The sequence below is a fragment of the Tetrahymena thermophila genome (assembly GCF_000189635.1).
Source record: "Tetrahymena thermophila SB210 genomic scaffold scf_8254815, whole genome shotgun sequence".
NCBI lineage: Eukaryota > Ciliophora > Oligohymenophorea > Hymenostomatida > Tetrahymenidae > Tetrahymena > Tetrahymena thermophila.
In genome coordinates this window covers 220,750-240,489 of record NW_002476571.1, presented here as the reverse complement: position 1 = coordinate 240,489, position 19,740 = coordinate 220,750, and the positions used below count along the sequence as shown (strand labels likewise).

The 19,740-nt window shown below is 21.9% G+C and overlaps 2 protein-coding genes across 2 annotated transcripts; one reads left to right on the top strand and one right to left on the bottom strand. All coding sequences in view use genetic code 6, as the record gives it.

The window, feature by feature from the left end:
* Nucleotides 1-1,155: 1,155 nt before the first annotated feature.
* On the top strand, nt 1,156-15,134 carry TTHERM_000198199 (transmembrane protein, putative; the record flags this gene model as incomplete). The annotated part of the gene is made up of 37 exons (XM_012795343.1): nt 1,156-1,261; nt 1,319-1,454; nt 1,510-1,564; nt 1,631-1,768; nt 1,820-1,948; nt 2,000-2,112; nt 2,246-2,444; nt 2,505-2,553; nt 2,610-2,745; nt 2,867-3,222; nt 3,274-3,427; nt 3,482-3,668; nt 3,724-3,772; nt 3,828-3,981; nt 4,040-4,344; nt 4,397-4,442; nt 4,530-4,636; nt 4,688-4,982; nt 5,171-5,244; nt 5,298-5,347; nt 5,409-5,625; nt 5,873-6,314; nt 6,376-6,567; nt 6,621-6,775; nt 6,828-7,133; nt 7,216-7,344; nt 7,401-7,744; nt 7,806-7,953; nt 8,186-8,558; nt 8,607-9,480; nt 9,906-10,940; nt 11,015-12,691; nt 12,776-13,373; nt 13,421-13,511; nt 13,567-14,098; nt 14,158-14,527; nt 14,629-15,134. 37 exons carry the CDS (start codon nt 1,156-1,158, stop codon nt 15,132-15,134), a joined length of 10,827 nt encoding a protein of 3,608 aa, XP_012650797.1.
* A 554-nt stretch (nt 15,135-15,688) lies between these two features.
* On the bottom strand, nt 15,689-16,125 carry TTHERM_00198170 (zinc finger, C3HC4 type (RING finger) protein; the record flags this gene model as incomplete). Its single annotated transcript, XM_001006998.2, has 2 exons — nt 15,689-15,985; nt 16,072-16,125. 2 exons carry the CDS (start codon nt 16,123-16,125, stop codon nt 15,689-15,691), a joined length of 351 nt encoding a protein of 116 aa, XP_001006998.2.
* Between the last annotated feature and the right edge of the window lie 3,615 nt (nt 16,126-19,740).

The following is a 19,740-nucleotide window of genomic DNA, read 5'->3' as shown; positions in this document are numbered from 1 at the left end:
TTTTATTAGTAAACTGTAACTTTACCTTTTATATTAAATTTCAAGATAATATTCTCGTATTAAATAATAAATAATGAAGGATCAATTAATATACATACGGTGACTTGAAAATAATTATAATTTCAATTAATAATGAAATTTTATTAATGGTATTGATTATACTTTACCCATTGAAAACAACTAAAAAATATAACCTCTTAGCATTATTTAAGTATTTTAAAATAATCTTAAACAAAAAAAAGTCTACTTTAAAATGTATCAACTAAGATTAATCATCTTAAAATTTTTTTTATTAAATATAAAAAATGGTTTCTAAGCTGATATTTATATTTTGATATCTAAGCTTAAATGAAGTACTGAGATAATAATGAGATTAATAATTCGTTTGAAACGAACGAAAAGATTATTTTGATTCTCTTATGATAAAATTTCTTTTTTAATTTAGTAATTAATATATGTTTTCGAAGATATTCTTTATTTAAGAAATAGATTCTGCTTTTTAATTAAATTGTAACGAAATATAAAAAATAAATGGTAAATATATGCAAGTTAAAAAAAATTCAAGAGATGAAATAATTTAAAATATAAATGTTAACGAAGCTAATTATTCTATGAAATAGAATTTATTTTAAAAAAATAAAGAGACTGACTAAGATATTTTTTACTTATATTTGAGTAGAAATACAAATTGAAATAATGTGCAAAAATTTTTCTTAATTAAAAAGATATTAAAATAATCCTCTAAAAATTGCTATACTTACAATTTTTTTGCTTTCATGATTTATTGATCAATTTTTAGTTTAAAAATAATTAGCAGATACTTTTTAGTATATTTGTAAATTTTTTTAAAAAAAAAGATAAATAATTGATAATAAATTAATAATAAAGAGATATTAAAGATTAAAATAATTAATTATGAAAAGCTGTTGTTATTTATTATACATTAGCTCATTATTTGTGCTTTTTAACTGCTTATGTGATCAAAAAAATTAGTGCTTTGATTATCTTTAAAACTAATGCTAAGAAATTGACGGATAAAAATACATAGGAAAATAGATAAAATAGAGTTTGTGTATAACAAATTCAGATATTTATGAAGAAGTTGATTTTTGTTTTGGTAAAGATAAAAACGTTTGCATAACTAAAGAAAAGAATATGTGTGTAAATATAAGCGAAAGCATTAAATATGTTGCAATTATCAAACATAATAATCAATGTGCTATTTTAAATGAAAGCAACTCTGATTTTGGGGAACCTTAATGTAGTCAAATATTATATTTTATTTATTTCTTCATAAAATATTTTAATTTAAAAAAAGAGATTCTTAAAATCAAAGAGGGATATTGTTAGAATTAAAATGCTGAAATAGTCAAAGGGATTCCTGGTAGATAATTTAACGATTATTTTCTATGCGTTAATTTAGCAAAAAGATATTCTGAATATTATTTCGATCAGTAATATTGATATGTTTTTATATTTCTAAATTTTTGTTTAAATAATTAAATTTAGAGACTATTGTTTGGAAATATTAACAAGAAAAAAATAGAAGTTATCAAAAGTGTCAGTAGATAGATATTTTTTGTTTTTAATAACTTTTATCAATCATATTTTTATAAATTAATAATACAAGGGAAAAACAATAGATGGGTTTTGTGTTAACTAAAATGAATATCATGAATAAAAAGTTATTTGCAAAAAATAATTTTGTGAGCACATGAACAAGAATTAATAATATACATGTTTTGACTACAATTTTCATTCAGTTATTGTAAACTTTAAGATTTAGCAAAAAATTAATTTATTAAATTTTTTAATAAAGGGTATAACAGAGAAAAATCAGTGCATTTTTGATGAATAATTCTTTGAAGTATAAATTTAATGCAAACAGTAATATTGTAGATAGATTTTAGATAATCGTGCTAATTGTATCAAAATATCAAGCACTTAAGTATAATTATAAGAAATTTTATTTGAACTTATCAAATCATTTTTTCAAAAGGAAGTTTTAAAAAATGGTGATTGTGTTCAAGGAGAAAAGGAAAAAAGAAACTTAGAAGATGATAGATACAACAAAAATGACAATATTAATCCTCAAACATAATGTACTCAACAGTAAAATATTTTCAATTTTTAAAAATTATTTCCAAATTCTAAAACATTATCAAATGAAAACAATTAATATGATTAATTATTTTTTTACAAACATGAATAAATACAAAATTTTTTTGTAAATTTGAATAAATAGAAATAAATGCTTTGATGATGACCAAAACTAATGTGTTGCTTTAGGATCTTCTCCTAATAGGTTAGCAAAATTATAAAATAATAATTGTGCAGGTTTGAATGTTATGAATTCAATAGCTTGTTATAATGACCCTCCAGCTTGTTTATCATATTCAGGTGGTGTTTGCTTGATGGTATCTTTCTCTAATCCTCAATCAGTGGTATAAGATTTATTTATATCATTAATTATTATTCTTAATTTACAAAATTAATTAATTAAGGGTTAGAGGTAAAATGGGTAATGCGCCCAGCTAAATACTATTTATAGGGGTAAATTAGTAAGCATTTTCTTATAAAAAAATTTATAAATTAATATGAAATAATAGATTTAAGTTCTTGTTACTAGAGTATTTGTCTAACTTAGTTTGGAAATGTTTAAAATTAACTTTGTGTTCCTTTTTATGGTTCTTCATATCTTTTCATGACCTTTTACTGCAATAATGTTTCACAAAAAGCTTAATAGTAATTAATTTTTTCATAATTTTAATTTATATCTTAAGTCTATTTTAATTGAAATGCTACATAAACTATTAATAAATAAATAATTCTATAAAAATTCTAATTATATTATTAAACAAACTAGTTGCTAAGATCCTACTGGCTAAATTTGCTATGATCCAAATTCTTAATAGTGCTATTAAACAACTTCTTTTGGAGGAAACGGTCTTGCATGTTAACAAAATGGTACATGCTAAACTCTTACAAATTATTTATTTATAGGTAGAGCTTAATCTAATTATTAATGCCTTCAGAATTATTAATAACCAACTAACCCTTTAGATATTTGCTTTTAAGACCCATAAAATGTATGCAAAGTTATTTCCTCAGTTTAATTTTGCGTGATATATCCATAGAGTAGCTAATATTTAGGGTTTGTTTCTGAAAATGGTAGTTGTGCTGTATTGAATTAAGTTACGTTATACAAAGGTTACATTGCTGGTAATATCTTTTTTATTTAATTATATTGTTAAACTAACTTTATTTTGATAGATCTTATAAATTTAAGAAGCAATTATTGCTAAGATTCTGATGGATACATTAGATAATTAGATTATTCTTTGAATATTGGAGTAGACTCATACAAATATTAATGCTTACAGTAAGATTAAGTATCACAAGGAACCATCATTCAATGTTAAGTTGGGTAAATCATAAAATATTAAAACCATTTTTTACATTTTAATTAATTAACATATAGGTTTTGCATAAAGTGGAATACCTGCTAAATATATAATTCTATATTTATTGGAAAGAATGCATGGCATCAGTGTTTGTAAGAAGGTTAAACTATTAGCATAGAGTGTAATTTTAATGACAATAATGTATGCCATGATACTGTAGCATAATCATGTAATCATTTAAGTGATGTTATACCAAACAGATAAGTAAATAATTTTATTTTGTTTTCATTAATAAAGTTCATTTTAATCAATCATTCAGGGTAAAGTTTCTGATGGTTCATGTGCATCAGGTGGTTTATTTTATCCAAGTAAATTTTATTTAATTTGCATATTAATTTTTAATTGTGTTTTTTTACAAAAAAGAAATAATAAAATGCTCATAAAATTTCTGCATCCAGAAGCAAAACTCGAATCCAAATTCATAAGAAGGTTGCTTTTCATTTGATTTGAATTCAAATAGAGTAGGAGTAGATGCTAATGGATATTGCATACAGATGGATTAGAATAACGCTGTTAGGTAAAAATATTTAATATAAAATTGGTAATTTGAATACAATTTTTTAATTAAAAAAAAGATGCATGAAAGGATAAGTTTGTTTAGACCAATAAAATGGCAATTCTTGCTGCACAGCTTTAGTGATGTCAAAAACTTTAAATAAATATGCAAGATAACAAACTACTAGTTACTGCTTGCCATATTTAGATCCTAATGGTTAAGGAGATTAAATAGAAACTTGTGTGTTGGGTACTTGCTTATATTAAGACCTTGGTAGTAATTAAGATTATTGTGTCACTCAAGGAACAATTTCAAAAGGAAATTTAATTGTTGGAGTAGATGTTTAATAGCTCTGTGTATCTTAAGATTAAATAACTTCAAATAGTAAATAAAATTAATATATTCGTTTCATCTAACTTTATCATTATAAATAAAGCTATCCTTACTTGCTATGGATTGAATTATTGCATTTTGTAAGTCGAGTAATTAATTATTTATTTTTCATAGTTTATTGAAGATTTAATTCATCAACAAAAATTATTTATTAAAAAAATTGATAATTTATTTAGTATTGGGTAACAAAAATGTGAGTAACTTTAAGATTTTGATCCTAATTATCCTAACATGGTTTATAGAGCTAAAAATTCTAACCAATAATGCTAAGATTTAAATACACGTATTACTTATTGCTAAAAAAGATGAATTTATTTAAAATTTAAATATTTAGCAAATAGCATAGGCTGCATGGATGGTTTATACTGTTTGAATACTTAAAATAACAACCAGTGTTAAGTTATGAGTGACCCTTCTTAATTAAATATGATAGGAAGAGATTTAACTACATAAAAATGTATTCCTTAAAACTAACCTATAGCAAGTAAATGTTAATAGGATTTTTGCATTTATTAAGGAATGTGTGTTCCTTTATCTAACTATTATCCTGGCAAAGAAAATAAGACTCATTTGTGTTTACAGTAGTCAAGTGTAGGTTAATATGGTGCATCTAACTGCTTTAAAGATAGGTATTAATCTCATTTAAATAATGCTAAAATGATTGTTTCAAATAATTAATTTTTTTAATTCTGATATTTATTTATTATTGCTTAGCTTTTATTAAAAATTAAATAAGTTTCAAGACAAACCTTAACTTTTTCAGCATATAATTGAAATGAATAAATAAGTAAAATAAATTTTAATATTATTTTAATAGATATTGTATGGAAGAAAATTCTGATGGCTTGTTTTCGTGCAATAAACTGGATTTTAGTAATCCAGACAGAGTAGGTAAAAATATTAATTATTTTAATATTTCTATCTATTAAGATTTTATTTTTTAGGAATTGAAAAAGATACTTTGAAATGTATTAAATAAGACTAACCAATAGCTGTATATCAATAACTTTAAGATTTTCATTAATGATATACTTATAAAAAAATTTTTTTTTTAGGTTATGTGTGCCATAGAAAAATATTGCCTAAATATTAAAACTCATACTTGTTAATTTATAGACTTAAATTAAGGTATGTGTGTAGATATCAATGGAGTATGTGCTCTTAATGGCTCTTGTAAAACTTGTGATATAGATTAATGTTTATCCCCTGATTCATCAAATACATGCCTGAACCTTGTTTAACCTTCAGTAACATACTGCATAGATTAAAATGGTAAAACTTTTAAATGATTAAATTTAATGCATCTAGCTATCAAAATATAATGGCTTCACTGTCTAAATATTAAAAATCTTCCATAAAATTATCTAAAATTAATTCTTTAATTCGTTTGCTAAATAAATAAAAATAATTCAAATCTAATATTTGATAAATTACAAAATGAAAATGATTAAATATGAATATTTACTTTTTAAAGAATATACATATTTTCTTTGATAAATTTAATTTATTTTTTAATCAGGTGTCTGTGCACCTCTGAACAACTAAAAATGTGTCTTTTGCCCTGATGGCTACTGCAATATATACAATAATGGAAACTGTGTGAATGGTACTTAACTACTGGATTTGTTAGTCGGGAATTCTTGTTTTACTTAACTAAAGAACTAAAATAATAAGTGCATACAATAGAGTGTAGATAATCTTGATAGTGATGGCAATATGTTGTGCTTAAATTCCTCAGGAATGTGTTCACAATTATCTTAAAATAGTAATAAATGCTTATTGTGCCCAAAATATTATGTTAATCCTGGTGATGATAAATGCTATAGTTTAGATGAAATATCAGCTCTTTAGCCTATTAACCCGTAATAACTATATTTTAATATGTAGTTGACTTATGTAAAGCTAGATTGCTATGACAATTAATTTTGCTTAAAAGACATTACTAAAAAATGTCCAATTGGGTATTTTATTGAAACTAATTAATTAACAACCTTAAGATTTTTATAAAATATATTAAAATAGATGTTTTTCTTGCTCAACAGAAACATTTTGTACATAATGTATTTAAGGTTACTTTTTATACCAAATATCTTCAAAATAATAAAGTTGTGTTAAGTGCAATACTGATATTTATTAATATACATAAGTATAGTAGTACTATAAAAATATTCCAACATATTCTTGCTTAGATTGCTCTTCGGAGTATGGATTATGGTAAAATATATTCATCATAACAAAATAAAATCAATACTTCTTTGATAAATTAGGAATGAAACAAAAAATAATTACAAAACCTGTTAGAATTATATTGTTTATTACGATTAGAATACTTAAATAGTGGCAAGTCCATTAAAAACTTCTAATTTTTAAGTCTAATTAGTTTCTGATTCATATAAACTAATATCTTACTAGCCTAACTCATGTAATATTAAATCATTCATTCAATTTTAAAAAATAATTTTACTCATTTTTAGGCACAAATCAATGCTCTTCATGCATTTAGAGCTCTTAAAATACTGTAATTTGTACTCAATGTAATATAGGTTATGTTTTATACAATGGATTATGCTAAATATGTCCTAACAACTGTTAATATTGCTAGTATGCAACATTTATTACTGGCTACGCTTAACTTATTACTGAGATAAATTATGAATAAAATCTATCTTAATATTATAATTTTATTTTGATCTGCTTATAATGCCAATAGAAATATGTGGTATCCTATGATTTGTAAAAATGCTAATAGTGTGGAAATTATTGTCTTAGTTGCTAATATGGTAAATTTATTTAATATACATTTTACTTACTTACTTACTTACTTACTTACTTACTTACTTACTTCATATTTTTCAAAATAAGAAAATGAAAACTCTGTTCTCAATTTGAAAAAATCAAATTTAAGGATATTAGATTTTAATGATTTTAGTTAAATGAAATACATTTAAAAATGTACTAGATGCCTTAATGGATACTTTTTATCATATGATGGTACTTAAATTATTATTTTTTATTATAAATTACAAGTAATATGTTAATAAATTAAGGTAAAACGTGCGTATAAAACATGTAAAACTGCGATTATAGTAGTTAAAAAGTAGTTTATGGATCATAGCAGTATGATTTAACAGAATAATTATGGACTTATACAAATACTAATGTATTTAATTATAGTACCAAGATATGCAAATAATGTAGTAAAAACTATATAGCATCAGTAGATTTAACTTCTTGTATGATAGGATGTGTTGCAAATAGTTCATAGTAAAAATGTACTAGCTGCATAACTAATTCTTCTTATAATGTTATTTGTAATTTTTGTAGTAAAGGTTCAGTTTTAGATAAATCAAACAATCAAGCTAAATGCTAAGATAGTATTTGCTAATAAAATGTATATTTTATTTTATTCATTTATTTATCTATTAACTTAACAAATCTCTATTTAAAATTAGATTAGTGGATGTGCTGAATGCTATTCATATTTAGATACTCTATCAAATATGAGTATATATTAATGCACTTCATGTTAAGATACATATAGTATTCCTTCCATTAACGGATGTCTAAAGTGTCCTGATGGATGCTCTAAATGCTATGAAGGTATGGACCTATTTATAATGATTATTATTGTTTTTAAATAAATTAAATTAAAAGTAATTTTCTTCAGATTTAAAATAAGAAATAAATTTGATTGTTTTAATTAAATAATTTTTTATCAAAATAAGAATTGTAAAATTAATTTTAAAATATTTAATTTAGTTAAATTAATAAAGAAATAATTAATTAATGGTTTAATTTATTATTTAAAAAAAATATTTTTTATTGAAATTAGGAACAAGAACTTTTAATTACACCTCTATACTTGTTTTCAATAGACCTTTTCTAAATATATAAGATAGATTAAACTATAACACAACATCTACAAATTATTAACTGATTTGTACAGAATGTTAATAAGGTTACTAATTTGATCAATAATTAAAATTATGTGTAAAACTCAACTGTGGAAAATATTGTCTTTAGTGCGCTTTAATTAATAACTAGCCTCAATGTATTCAGTGCAACTATGATTTGTTAGCTTCTTTAATTAAAAATCAATTATACTTTATTGGAACTTTCTACTATTAAAGTATATAGGATTTTAACGTAAAGAGTATGGTATCTCTTACTTCTACTGGAAATGATTGTCAACTTTGCCCATTAATGTAATTTTTATAATTATTCAATAATTTAATATCAATTAACAAAAAAAGGTGTGAAACTTGTGTAAATAATGAAGATTTATCATTTAATCCTTTTTACATGTATAATGCTTAATGCCTTTCATGCAAAAGCACCTTACCTTCAAGTAAAATACTTAAAAATTATAGAATAACTTTTGATAAAGAGAGAAGAAAATGCTTCTTATGCGAGAATGGTGAGTAAGGGTGCTTTTTTAAAAAATAACAAACTATTTATATCTAATGTTTAGACATAAATAGTAGAAAAGGTGATGGATCTTTTTCAAATCCTATTAACTTTAATAGATTAAACGAAATAGAGATAGATCAAATCATTTTAAATGAAATAGACTATGATCAGGCAATTGTTATCTACAATGAACTTTAAGTGAAATAATTGGAAGTACAATTAATATTTTTAGGAGATTTTTGTGTAGAGCAAAGGCCTTAGAATTTTACTACTAAATTAAAAGAATAAATAAGATCTCTTGAAACAACTGCTTTGAAAATAACTTGTTAAACATCTGTCCCAGGAAAATTGATGAAATTTTAATAAAATAATATTTTTGATATATCTGGATTCAATTAAGTATAAATAAATAATATTTAATTTGTGTAGTAATTAACTAATAGCTAACTAGGTTTAATCGTGGATGACATTAATCTAAACTTATTTACATTGACAAACTGTTAGTTTTCTCAGCTACTTTCCTTATAAAATTCTCTTTTACTTAAATAATATCTAACACTACAGCTTTCAACTTTAAATCAAGCAAATTTAGTCTTAGAACAAGTCTAGTTTGAAAATATATATATTGAAGCCAAGTAATAACTTATTTAAACTAAATCCATTAACAACAAAGATTCTTCCTTAAATGTAACCTTTAGCTTAGTAACTTTCACTGATGTAATGAAATAATTATTTTTCTTTCCAAATATAATTTTTTATTAAAATAATCAAATATTCTTTTTTAATTTTCAAATAATAATTTATCTAATTAATTTTTATTATAAATAAATTACTTAATATAAAAAATGCTAAATAAAGTAGAATCTTAGGATTCAAATCCATATACGGTAAAGGTTCATATATTAAGGCCACCTTGATACCAGTTTAGACATCTCACTTACAGGATATTAAAATTTTTTAAAAAATTGCCTTAGTATATTGTGGCCTTAATATATAAACCTTTACCGTAAATAAAATTAATTAATCAAATAAGACAGAATCTTAGGATTCAAATATATATAAATTTTAATTAGTTATTATGATAAAATAAATTAATTTAAGTATTTTTTAATTATTCTTTTTAAAAATAAATAAAAATAAAGGTTTATTTAGATTAATCATCATTAATTTAATTAAATATTATTGCAATTTAATTGAACATTCAGAATTTAACATTTTTGCTTTCAAAATTTGATAACAAAGCTATTGCTTTTGACATTTAGCCAAATTATATTACAACGTAGCAAGTAAATATCTTTATAAGTAACATGACTATTCAATAGACTTAAATATTTAAAGGATCTTAAATAATAAACTCAAATTTTTTGAATTCAATGACTATAAATAATTTCACCTTGATTTAAAATACTCTTTCTTAAATGTAAAGTTAAGTTACTCCTCTTCTCATCTCTAACACTTTCAATTTAAGCGGATTAAATATAATAAAAAATACAATTAAAAATTATTTTTTCTTTGAATAATAAGATAGTCTATTAAAATCTATGAATTTTATATAATACTCAATTTTTGAAGGAATAACCATTTTAGAGAATTAATTTAGTTCTAATAACTATGTATTCTTCCATTTTAAAACATAAGTAAATAGCAATACCTAAATAAGGAGTATGAAGCTTTTAAAAAATAAATTCTAAGCAGATTAGACTCCGATTGCTATTTATCTTGAAAGTATAAACACAATTTAAATATCTGATGTTTTAATGCAAGATAATTTATCATTTTTGCTGTTGTTAGTTGAGAGTGCTGTAAATGTTCTAATTTCTAAGATAGTATTAACTTAAACATAAAATGAGCTTATTACTCCTTAGATATGTCAACTGAATTAAATAATAAATTACATAAATATTGATAACATCTAATAATAGAACATAAACATATTTAAAAGCATAATTAAAATCGAAACTAGCTAAACTTGCATAAATAATAATTAATTTCTTTATAATAATAAATATCCACAAGGGATATTTTTAAATTAAATATAGAGTCATAGTGTAAATCTTTTGTATTCATAAAATACTCAAAACACTTCTCCTATCTCCATTTTTTCTAAATAATAAATAAATGTCCAGATTTCAAATTTGAATTTCTCTGATTTTACTGCTATTATCCAAACAAATCAAGTAATTAATGAAATTTTTTATAATTAATTAATTAATTATTTCATTTATTTATTTTTTCATTTAAAAAATTTAAGAAACTACTAGGACAAATATCTTTAGGCTTTTATTTTTAAGCACCAACAATTAGAGCTATTTTTTCAAAATCTAACTTCACAAATTTAGGATCAAATAACCCTTTTAATTGGATTTAGGGATAGGTTAAATAAATGGAATTTTATAATTGTTTATTTGACAATTAAATCAGTTTGAGTTAATAAAATTATTAAAATTTGAAGATTTAAAAAAATGGAGGTTTTATTACACTTTAAAGTGAGTATTTGATGGTAAAAAATTCAATTTTCAGTAATGGTATGGCCTCAAGTGGTGGATCAATATATTGGACATCATAAAACTAAGCACAACTATATATTTAGAATACTACATTTAGCAATAATATTGCATATTGCAGTGATGATTTAGAATCATAAGGTGGAGCAATTTATATAGATGGATAGCTATCATTTAATTTAAATATTCTTATACTTTAATCTTTATTTAAATCTAATATTGCTTCTTATAAAGGTGCAGCTATTTAAGTAAAAACCACAGTGATGCCAAGGAGTGTCGTATAAATTGAGGCAGTTATTTTTGATAATAACTATTCACTTTAAGGAAGTAATCTCAATATAGATAGTTAACTAATTGGAAAAACTGTAGTCATAATGAAGAACGTCACAGTTTACAGCCAAATTGAAATAATAGCTAACTAATTCCAAAGCTTATTTCCAATTATATCAAGTTCAGTCCAAGGTTTAATTCAAAACTCTATAAAAGCTTTATTTGTGTTTTAAAGCTCTTATGAAATTTCAATTGAAAACTCTAAATTTAGAATCTATTGCATTGATATTACTCAAATAAATTAAAAATTAATCAATGACTAAATATTTTAGAAAATAATATTTGTTCAAAATACATAATCCTATTAAGAATTCAACAATACTTATTATTAAAGTGTTTTTTTGAATAATCTTATTTATATCGCTCAAGCAACAAGAATGAGTATTATTAGCAATATAATTATGAATAATAAAAATATCAATAATATTATCAATATAGCAAGCTAAAAAAGCCAAGAATAAAGTTTGGCCTATTACAATAGCTAAATCTGTTCTATTAATTTTTTAAATGTAAATAATAATATTTGTAATTCTTGCACAAATGGAATAATTCAAATAAATTCTTAAAGTTTGTAAGTGCAACATTCTGTTTTTGGGAATAATTTGGCTCAATTTGGAGGTGGATTGTACTTTCAGTAAAGCTAAAATATTAACTAGATAAATCAACTTCAAAATTCTATCAAAAACTCTATTTTTAACAACAATAAGGCTTTAATAAGTGGAGGATCAATTTATATAGTTAATTCTTCTATTCTTATAAAAGAAAGTAGTTTTTAGAATAATATTGCTTAATAATCTGGAGGAGCTATATATCTTTAAAATGATGATATCATGTTAAACTAGTTACTTCTCTAAAAAAACTACTTTGTAGAAAATTATTCCTAGTATGGAGGAGCTATTGCTTCAAAGAATGGCTAAAGCGTTAGTTAAAATTATAATAACACTTTTATTCAAAATAAGGCATATTAATAAGGATAAAATATCCAAACTACTCCAAGTTCGTTCCATGTGTATATAAATAAAACTTTATAATATTTTTAGGATTCCTCTTTAATTTAAATTAAAATTGATAATCACACTGGAGGCTACATTTAGGTATCATCATTTTTTTCAATTATTTTTTCAAAATTTAAATAAAAATATTTTCAATTTATATTGATTTGATTTATTATTAAAAAGGATGATATTGTCTTGAAATTCTACTCTGGACTTAATGAAGAAATAATTAAAATTCCTGAGGATGTTACACTGAATGTAAAAATAATAAAAGGAGAAGGTTATATTAAAAGCAATAAAATATAATAACAAAATGGAGTTTTTATCCTAAATAAATAAATTTAAGTTTATGGCATAATGGGTTAATAGCTAGTTCTATCAATAACAAGTGATTTGATTTAAATTCCAAAATATAATAGTTCTAATTTTTTGGTTGGCTACGATAAAAATTATTAACTTCTTCTCAACGTTTAAATCGCTCAGGACTGCCCTATAGGTTAAGTAAAAAGATACATATAAGATAAATTTAACTTTTGCGTCTCCTGCATCGATACCTACAGTTTTACTTATTCAGATACCTGCTTTAAATGTCCTAATACTGAAGTAAAATGTATGGGAAATTAGATTTTTTTAACTTCCAATTATTGGAGAGTTAGTCAGCGATCATCAGAGATTTATAATTGTTAGAATTGCCTAGGCGATTATTAATTAAATCAACAAGAGATATAAATTTAGAAGCAAAGGTTGATAGTTAACGATTTAAACTACTATTGTTAAATGGGTAATAATTTATTATTATTAAATTAGTCTAATTTCATATATTAATAGGGTATGTTGGCGCTCTTTGTGAAGACTGTGATATCACCGGTAAATACTGGGGAAATTCGTATTATATGAGCATTTATAAAAAGTGTTAAAAGTAAATTAAAATATAATTTAGAAAATTATTTAATTTAATTCAATAATATTATTAGATGCTCAGAAATATAGGCTTCAGATTTACTGTATCCATTTTGTTTTACTTTAGCAGCTATTGTCATTCTAATTTGTATTACTCACAAGTACCGAAGATAAATTGAGAATAATTTACTGTATAGAGCATGTTAAATTATGTTTTAGAAATAAGTTTTTTATTTCAGATAAAACCCTACAAACACAGTTAAACTTCTCTTTTTTTAATTATTTGTAATTGGGATTGCGCTTTATTATGACAATAATACTCCAAAAATATTATCTTCTGTTCTTGTCGATATAGGAAATTTATTTACATCTTAGATTAGAATATCAGATTGTTTATTGGCTAAATTATTTCAAACAAATTTTCTGATAAAGAATTTTATATTTTATTTTTCAGCTTGGATCTTTGTTTTCTTATGCTTTATTGTAGCTTGCTTTTTTAAAAAAATTTGTTTTAAATAAAGATTTTGGATTTCAGAACTTTTTCTAGGTTTGTGGATTTTAGTTTACAATTCCCAAAATGCGATGTTGACCAAAATATTGAGGCTGGTAATTAATTATTAATATATTTAATTCAATTTCAATAATTCCTTATAATTTTAATCTAGTTTAAATGCTAAACATTTGATAACTAATCTTTTGTAACTGATTACTTATCTTTTTATTGTGATGAATTCCAACTTAAAATCCTTTATTATGTGCATGCTCCTGCTTATTTTATTACTTTATTGATTCCTTTAGGGTTTCTGATTTTTAAACTTAACTAAATGCGCTTATGTTTGAATGGTTTCGAAAATAAAGTCGTTTATGAATATTTTACCAAAGAATATAAAGAGAAATTTTTTTTTTGGGATATTGTAAAACTAATATATAAAATTATATTAGGAATTATATAAGCTTTTTCATACTAAATTACATCACTCTAGCCAGTCTTATCAATTGTAGCTACTCTTGCATATAGCTTTCTCCTTTTCTTATGTAATAAGCAATTTTTTAAAAAGTTTTCAAACTATTTAAAATAACTAAATGTGATTTTTGAATTGAATTTTTATTTTATTTTAATAATTATTCTTATATAGGTAAACCGTATGAAAAGGAGAAACTGAATTAAATAGAAATTAATATTCAATATTCGACTGCGATATTATTTTGTTTGGTAAATATTGATTTAGGTGATAACTAAATTATTTATTATACTTTTTATGGAGTTAAAAGTACAATTATATCATGTATTTTATATCAAATTTTAATAAAAAGCAATACAAATATGAAATATTATTACATAAACTTCATAGAAAAAGTCTAAAAGAGCTCTAAAATAATATCTTTAGTAATTAACAAGCTCAGATTAAACTAACCTTTAATAAAATACCAAAAATGCAAATAAAATTGGTATAAAATAAAATTAATAATATTTGCTAAAAGAGATGCCTTAGAGTATTTATTTATTAAATTAAATGAAAATCAAGATTAAAAGTTAATTATGTAAGCTTATCTCTAATAAAATTTTGTCAAATCGAAAAAAACTATTAACATAAAAACAACAAAATTGTCAAGCTTGACTGAAATTAAAAGTTTTACATGAAATTTAATCTTTATTTAAAAACAATTAATTAACGATAAAAAAAATAAAATAAATTAAATGTTTGTTGTATATATTTCTAAAGTATATTTCAAAAAAATTAATTTAAGATATTTTATTTAAAAATCTTTAAAATTTTTAAATTTAAAAAAATTATTTTAAACTTAATATAAATTACATAAATATATATGAATATCTATTATATAAATTTATTTAATATTATATTAATCTCTCTATTACAAAAAAAAAAATCTACAATTAGCAATATTATTTATGTTATTTTTTTCAAAATTTTAAAATATTTTATTTTCAGTGTCCTATCCAAATAATCACTATCATCTTAATTTATTGTCATTGATTCATCAATAATTTTGAGTCATAATTATTATTTTGATTATATTCTTCATTTTCAACTAATATAATTTATTTTATTATATATTAGCTAAAATTTTGAGAAAGTATAAATACTTTTTGATAGCAGCTCAAAAATAGTTTACGTATGATTAAAATAGATTTAAAGCTTATTTACATAAATTTATTTTATAAAAGTGAATAATTCAACTACTAGCATTTATAGAATTATGATGCAATAATTTTATTCTGTCTAATGGGCAATAATTTTTCTATTTAAACCAGAGATTGATGCAGTTTTTATGGAAAATATGGCGGCACTATAATTTACAAACTTCATCTTATGCCTAGTATTGCTCTAGGCAAATTGAGCACTCTTATTAATTTTGTTATGTCTCTACCATTTCAATAGCTTTGCAGCTTTACAACTAATTATATATTAGAGTATCTAGAGCCTCATCTTATAATGTTTTTATTTATTAAAGATTTCTTGACTACATAGACTAGTTTTATTGTAAATTAATGTTTAAATTTTATTAAAATTTTTTTTTGCAGTATTTAATAAATTTATAAATAATAAGCAAAAGACCAAAAATGAAGAATAAAATCTCATGCCATGATTATTTGGTGTCTAAAACTTCATCTTATTAAATTTTCAGAGCTACTTTTAAATTGATTATATCTTGATCAAAAGAAAAAATAGCTACTACTATGAGTTATTCTTATAATTTCAACATGACATTCCAAATATTTACTTTATAATTTGACTAATAAATCCCATTACCCATATCTTCCTCAGTAAGAAATGTTTGTTTAATTTATTTTTCATTAAAGACTATAATACTTTTATTATTATTATTATTTTATTTTTTCTAATATTGAAATTGAATGAAAAATGACGACTGCTATAAATTGGTGTTCTCTAATTCATTTTTATCTTTTTTTTAAGAGATTTATAGTAGCAGCTTATATATGGTATCTTTTTTAGGATGAAGAAATTATTTTAAATTCTAAAAATCTTCCTCTAAATTGTTTTTTTGTTAGTCAGGAATTAAGAGAATCTCATTCATTTTTATAGATTTATTCTTAAATTGAAAATAACAAAAAAATTCATCTTGGTATTCATTCTTGCATTAGCAGATATTGTTGTTTCTGCATGAACCATTATTGAAGCACTAAAAAGGGCAATAATTTTAATGGTCTATTTTTATCTATTTTAGCTAAAACGATTCTTCTTGAACGTCGTCTGTTATATTTAAATATTTACTATCTTTTATTCTTTTAAATACAAGTTAAATCTCTTTAAAATTGGAGCTTGTATGATTTAAGTAATAGTACTACATGAAGCTTTTAAACTAAAAGAGTGAAACTGTATCATTATAATCCTTTACTAATAGATAAGCAAAATATGTATACTAGGAGTCTATGATAAGCTCATAAAAAACATCATTTGGTTAAAAGAGTGAATAGATAAATGAGAATTAATTGCTTGAGCTAAATATATTAAAAATCTGAGCATAGTAAAGATTATCTTCTTGTTCAAATGGACTTAAAGCTATACTATGAAACTAATTTGTGAAAGATGAATTCTCTAACTAACAAAATCCAAGCTTCAAGTAGTTCAAAATGCAAATAAAAATACTAATTTTTATAATTATATGCATTATTGTTATTTATTATTATTAATATTATTATTATTAAAATTATTATTGTTTACTTAAATCAAATAATTATTATTTTTGATTTATATTTATCAATTACGAATGATTGATTTATTAAGCTTCTCATAATCATAGAACTATTTACTAACTAAATTTAAATAGCTCACCAATGATACCAATGATGAAAATAGAATAATATAATTTTGAAGATGTAATAAACTATTAATTATAAAATTTTGATGAATTAAATCATTTTTTAATAGTGATTGAGTATCATTATAGTATTTATTTAAATTTTTTGATCAATAAAAAATAAATTTATAAAAATATTACTAAATTTAACGCTTTTCTTTATTTTTATTCAAATTTCATTTTTTTTTGATATAATTTGCATAATGCTTCAATTTCACTTATTTTATTATGAATAATTTTTATTTATTTGTTTATTTATTTAAAAAATTGAGATCTTTTTTGCATAAACGAATTTTATTTTCGAAAACAAAAAAATAATGTCTTGTTATTTTAGAATTGGGAAAATTTTGAGAAATAAGCACAAAAAAATAAACATTCATTAATTTACATCCATTTTACATTATTAATAATCTAGAGTTATAAAAGACTAGATTTTAAAACATATCAGCTTATTTGTATAAAGTTAAATAATAAAATTGATTTAATTCAATTATAAGCAAGCTGGATTAGAATTATATCAAATATTTTATTCTATCTATAGGGCAAGAATTTTTTTTACCAATGATTAATGCAATTTTTATGGAATATATAACCACAATGTAATTTTATAAACTTCACATTTAAACCTAATATTGTTCTATGTAAATTGAGCATTCTTTTTAATTATGTAATATATATTTCAATAACTTTGAAGCAACTAATTTTTTTTAGAATATCTTCAGCCTCTTGATTATGTGCTTTTATTTACAAACAATGTTAAAACCATTAAGACTGATTTTCTTAAAAAATATTTTTTTAATTTTATTAGAACCTTACTTGGCAGTATGTACTGAATTAATAAAGGGGGAAAAAAAGTTGATTGAAAATGTAAGCCAGGACTATTTGATACCTAATACTTATTCTTTTTTATTTTCATAATAGTGTGTAAATTGTCTATTTCATCTTGATCAAAAGAAAACAAAGTTACTTCTTTTAAAAAGAGAAATTCAAAATTTTTTAAATGCAATTTAATAAATAAATCCCAATACCCAAATTTTCCTTATTAAGAAATGCTTTTGTAAAAAGGCAATTTTAATTAAAAGTAAAAATGCTTTTTATATTATTATTTAATTTTTATGATTATGAATTTCAATGTAAAAAGAGTGAAAATATAAGATTATTAATTGTTTGAGCTAAATCTACTAAAAATCTAATCATACATAGTAAATATTATTTTATAGTTGAGAGGCAATTAAAGCAATACTTTGAAACTACTTTGTTACAGTACTCAAAAATTAATTCTATGATATACAGAAAATAATTCAAATAGAACATAATGCAAAATTGTAGACTTTCCTACTCAAATCAAATAATTATTATTTTTTTCAATTTAAATTACTCAAATAGAAAAAACAAAGTAATAATTATATTTTAGTTTTCTTTTTAATGTAATTAGTCATTGTGTGTGTGATTTTTATTAATTTGTGAAGAAACAAACATTAATTTAAATTAGAGATCACAAAAAAAAAATAAATAAATTCATAGCACTTACTCAGGTATTAAATTTTTATGGATATAGAAAAGTAAGAATTTGTTTAATTCCTGGATTTGCTATAAAGTAGATTAATTAATTAAATAATTTTATTTTAATTTATATTATAAAATATTTTTTTAATCATTTTTTTAAATTTAAATACCGTCAGTTCTTAAATTAAGTACAAATCTTAAGTTGCAAAAAAAAATTTTTTAATTATTTTGAAAGCCAGTAAGTGAGATGTTTAAACTGAAATTGAGGTGGCCTTAATATGAATCTTTACAGTATTGAAAAAGAAATATTTTTTACTAATTAAAAAGAAGGTTTAATAGTTAAATAAAAATTATAGAAAAAGGAATTCAAGCTTTCAAAAATTAGCTAATTAACTTAATATACAATTTTTATTTAATTTTGAGTGAAAATTTAAAATAATGATAAATTTTGTTTATTGCAATTTGTATATTTGTAAATTAGTAAATAAAATGTGATTTTAAATAGTAAAATAGAATATTTAAATTTCATCTTAATTCAAAAATATAAAATAAATAAGCATTTATTTTTCATTCAAATTAAAATTTGAAAATTAACAAGTTAATTCATGATAAATATTATAGAAATAAAGTGTATCACTTTATTATAATTATAAATATTTATTTAAATTAAAATTCAAATATGTAGGTTATCTATCGTATAAATATTTTTTAGGTGAATAAAATATAAACTCTAATTTTCAAAATGTATTTTAACAAAATAAATAAATAAGTAAATATATAAAATAGTTAGCTAGTCTCTCTTTATGTCTTTTATGATCCAGTATTTATTGTAATTAATCTTAAAATAAAACTTATTGCTAACAAAATATCTAAGTAAATAAATCAATTATCATTCTAAA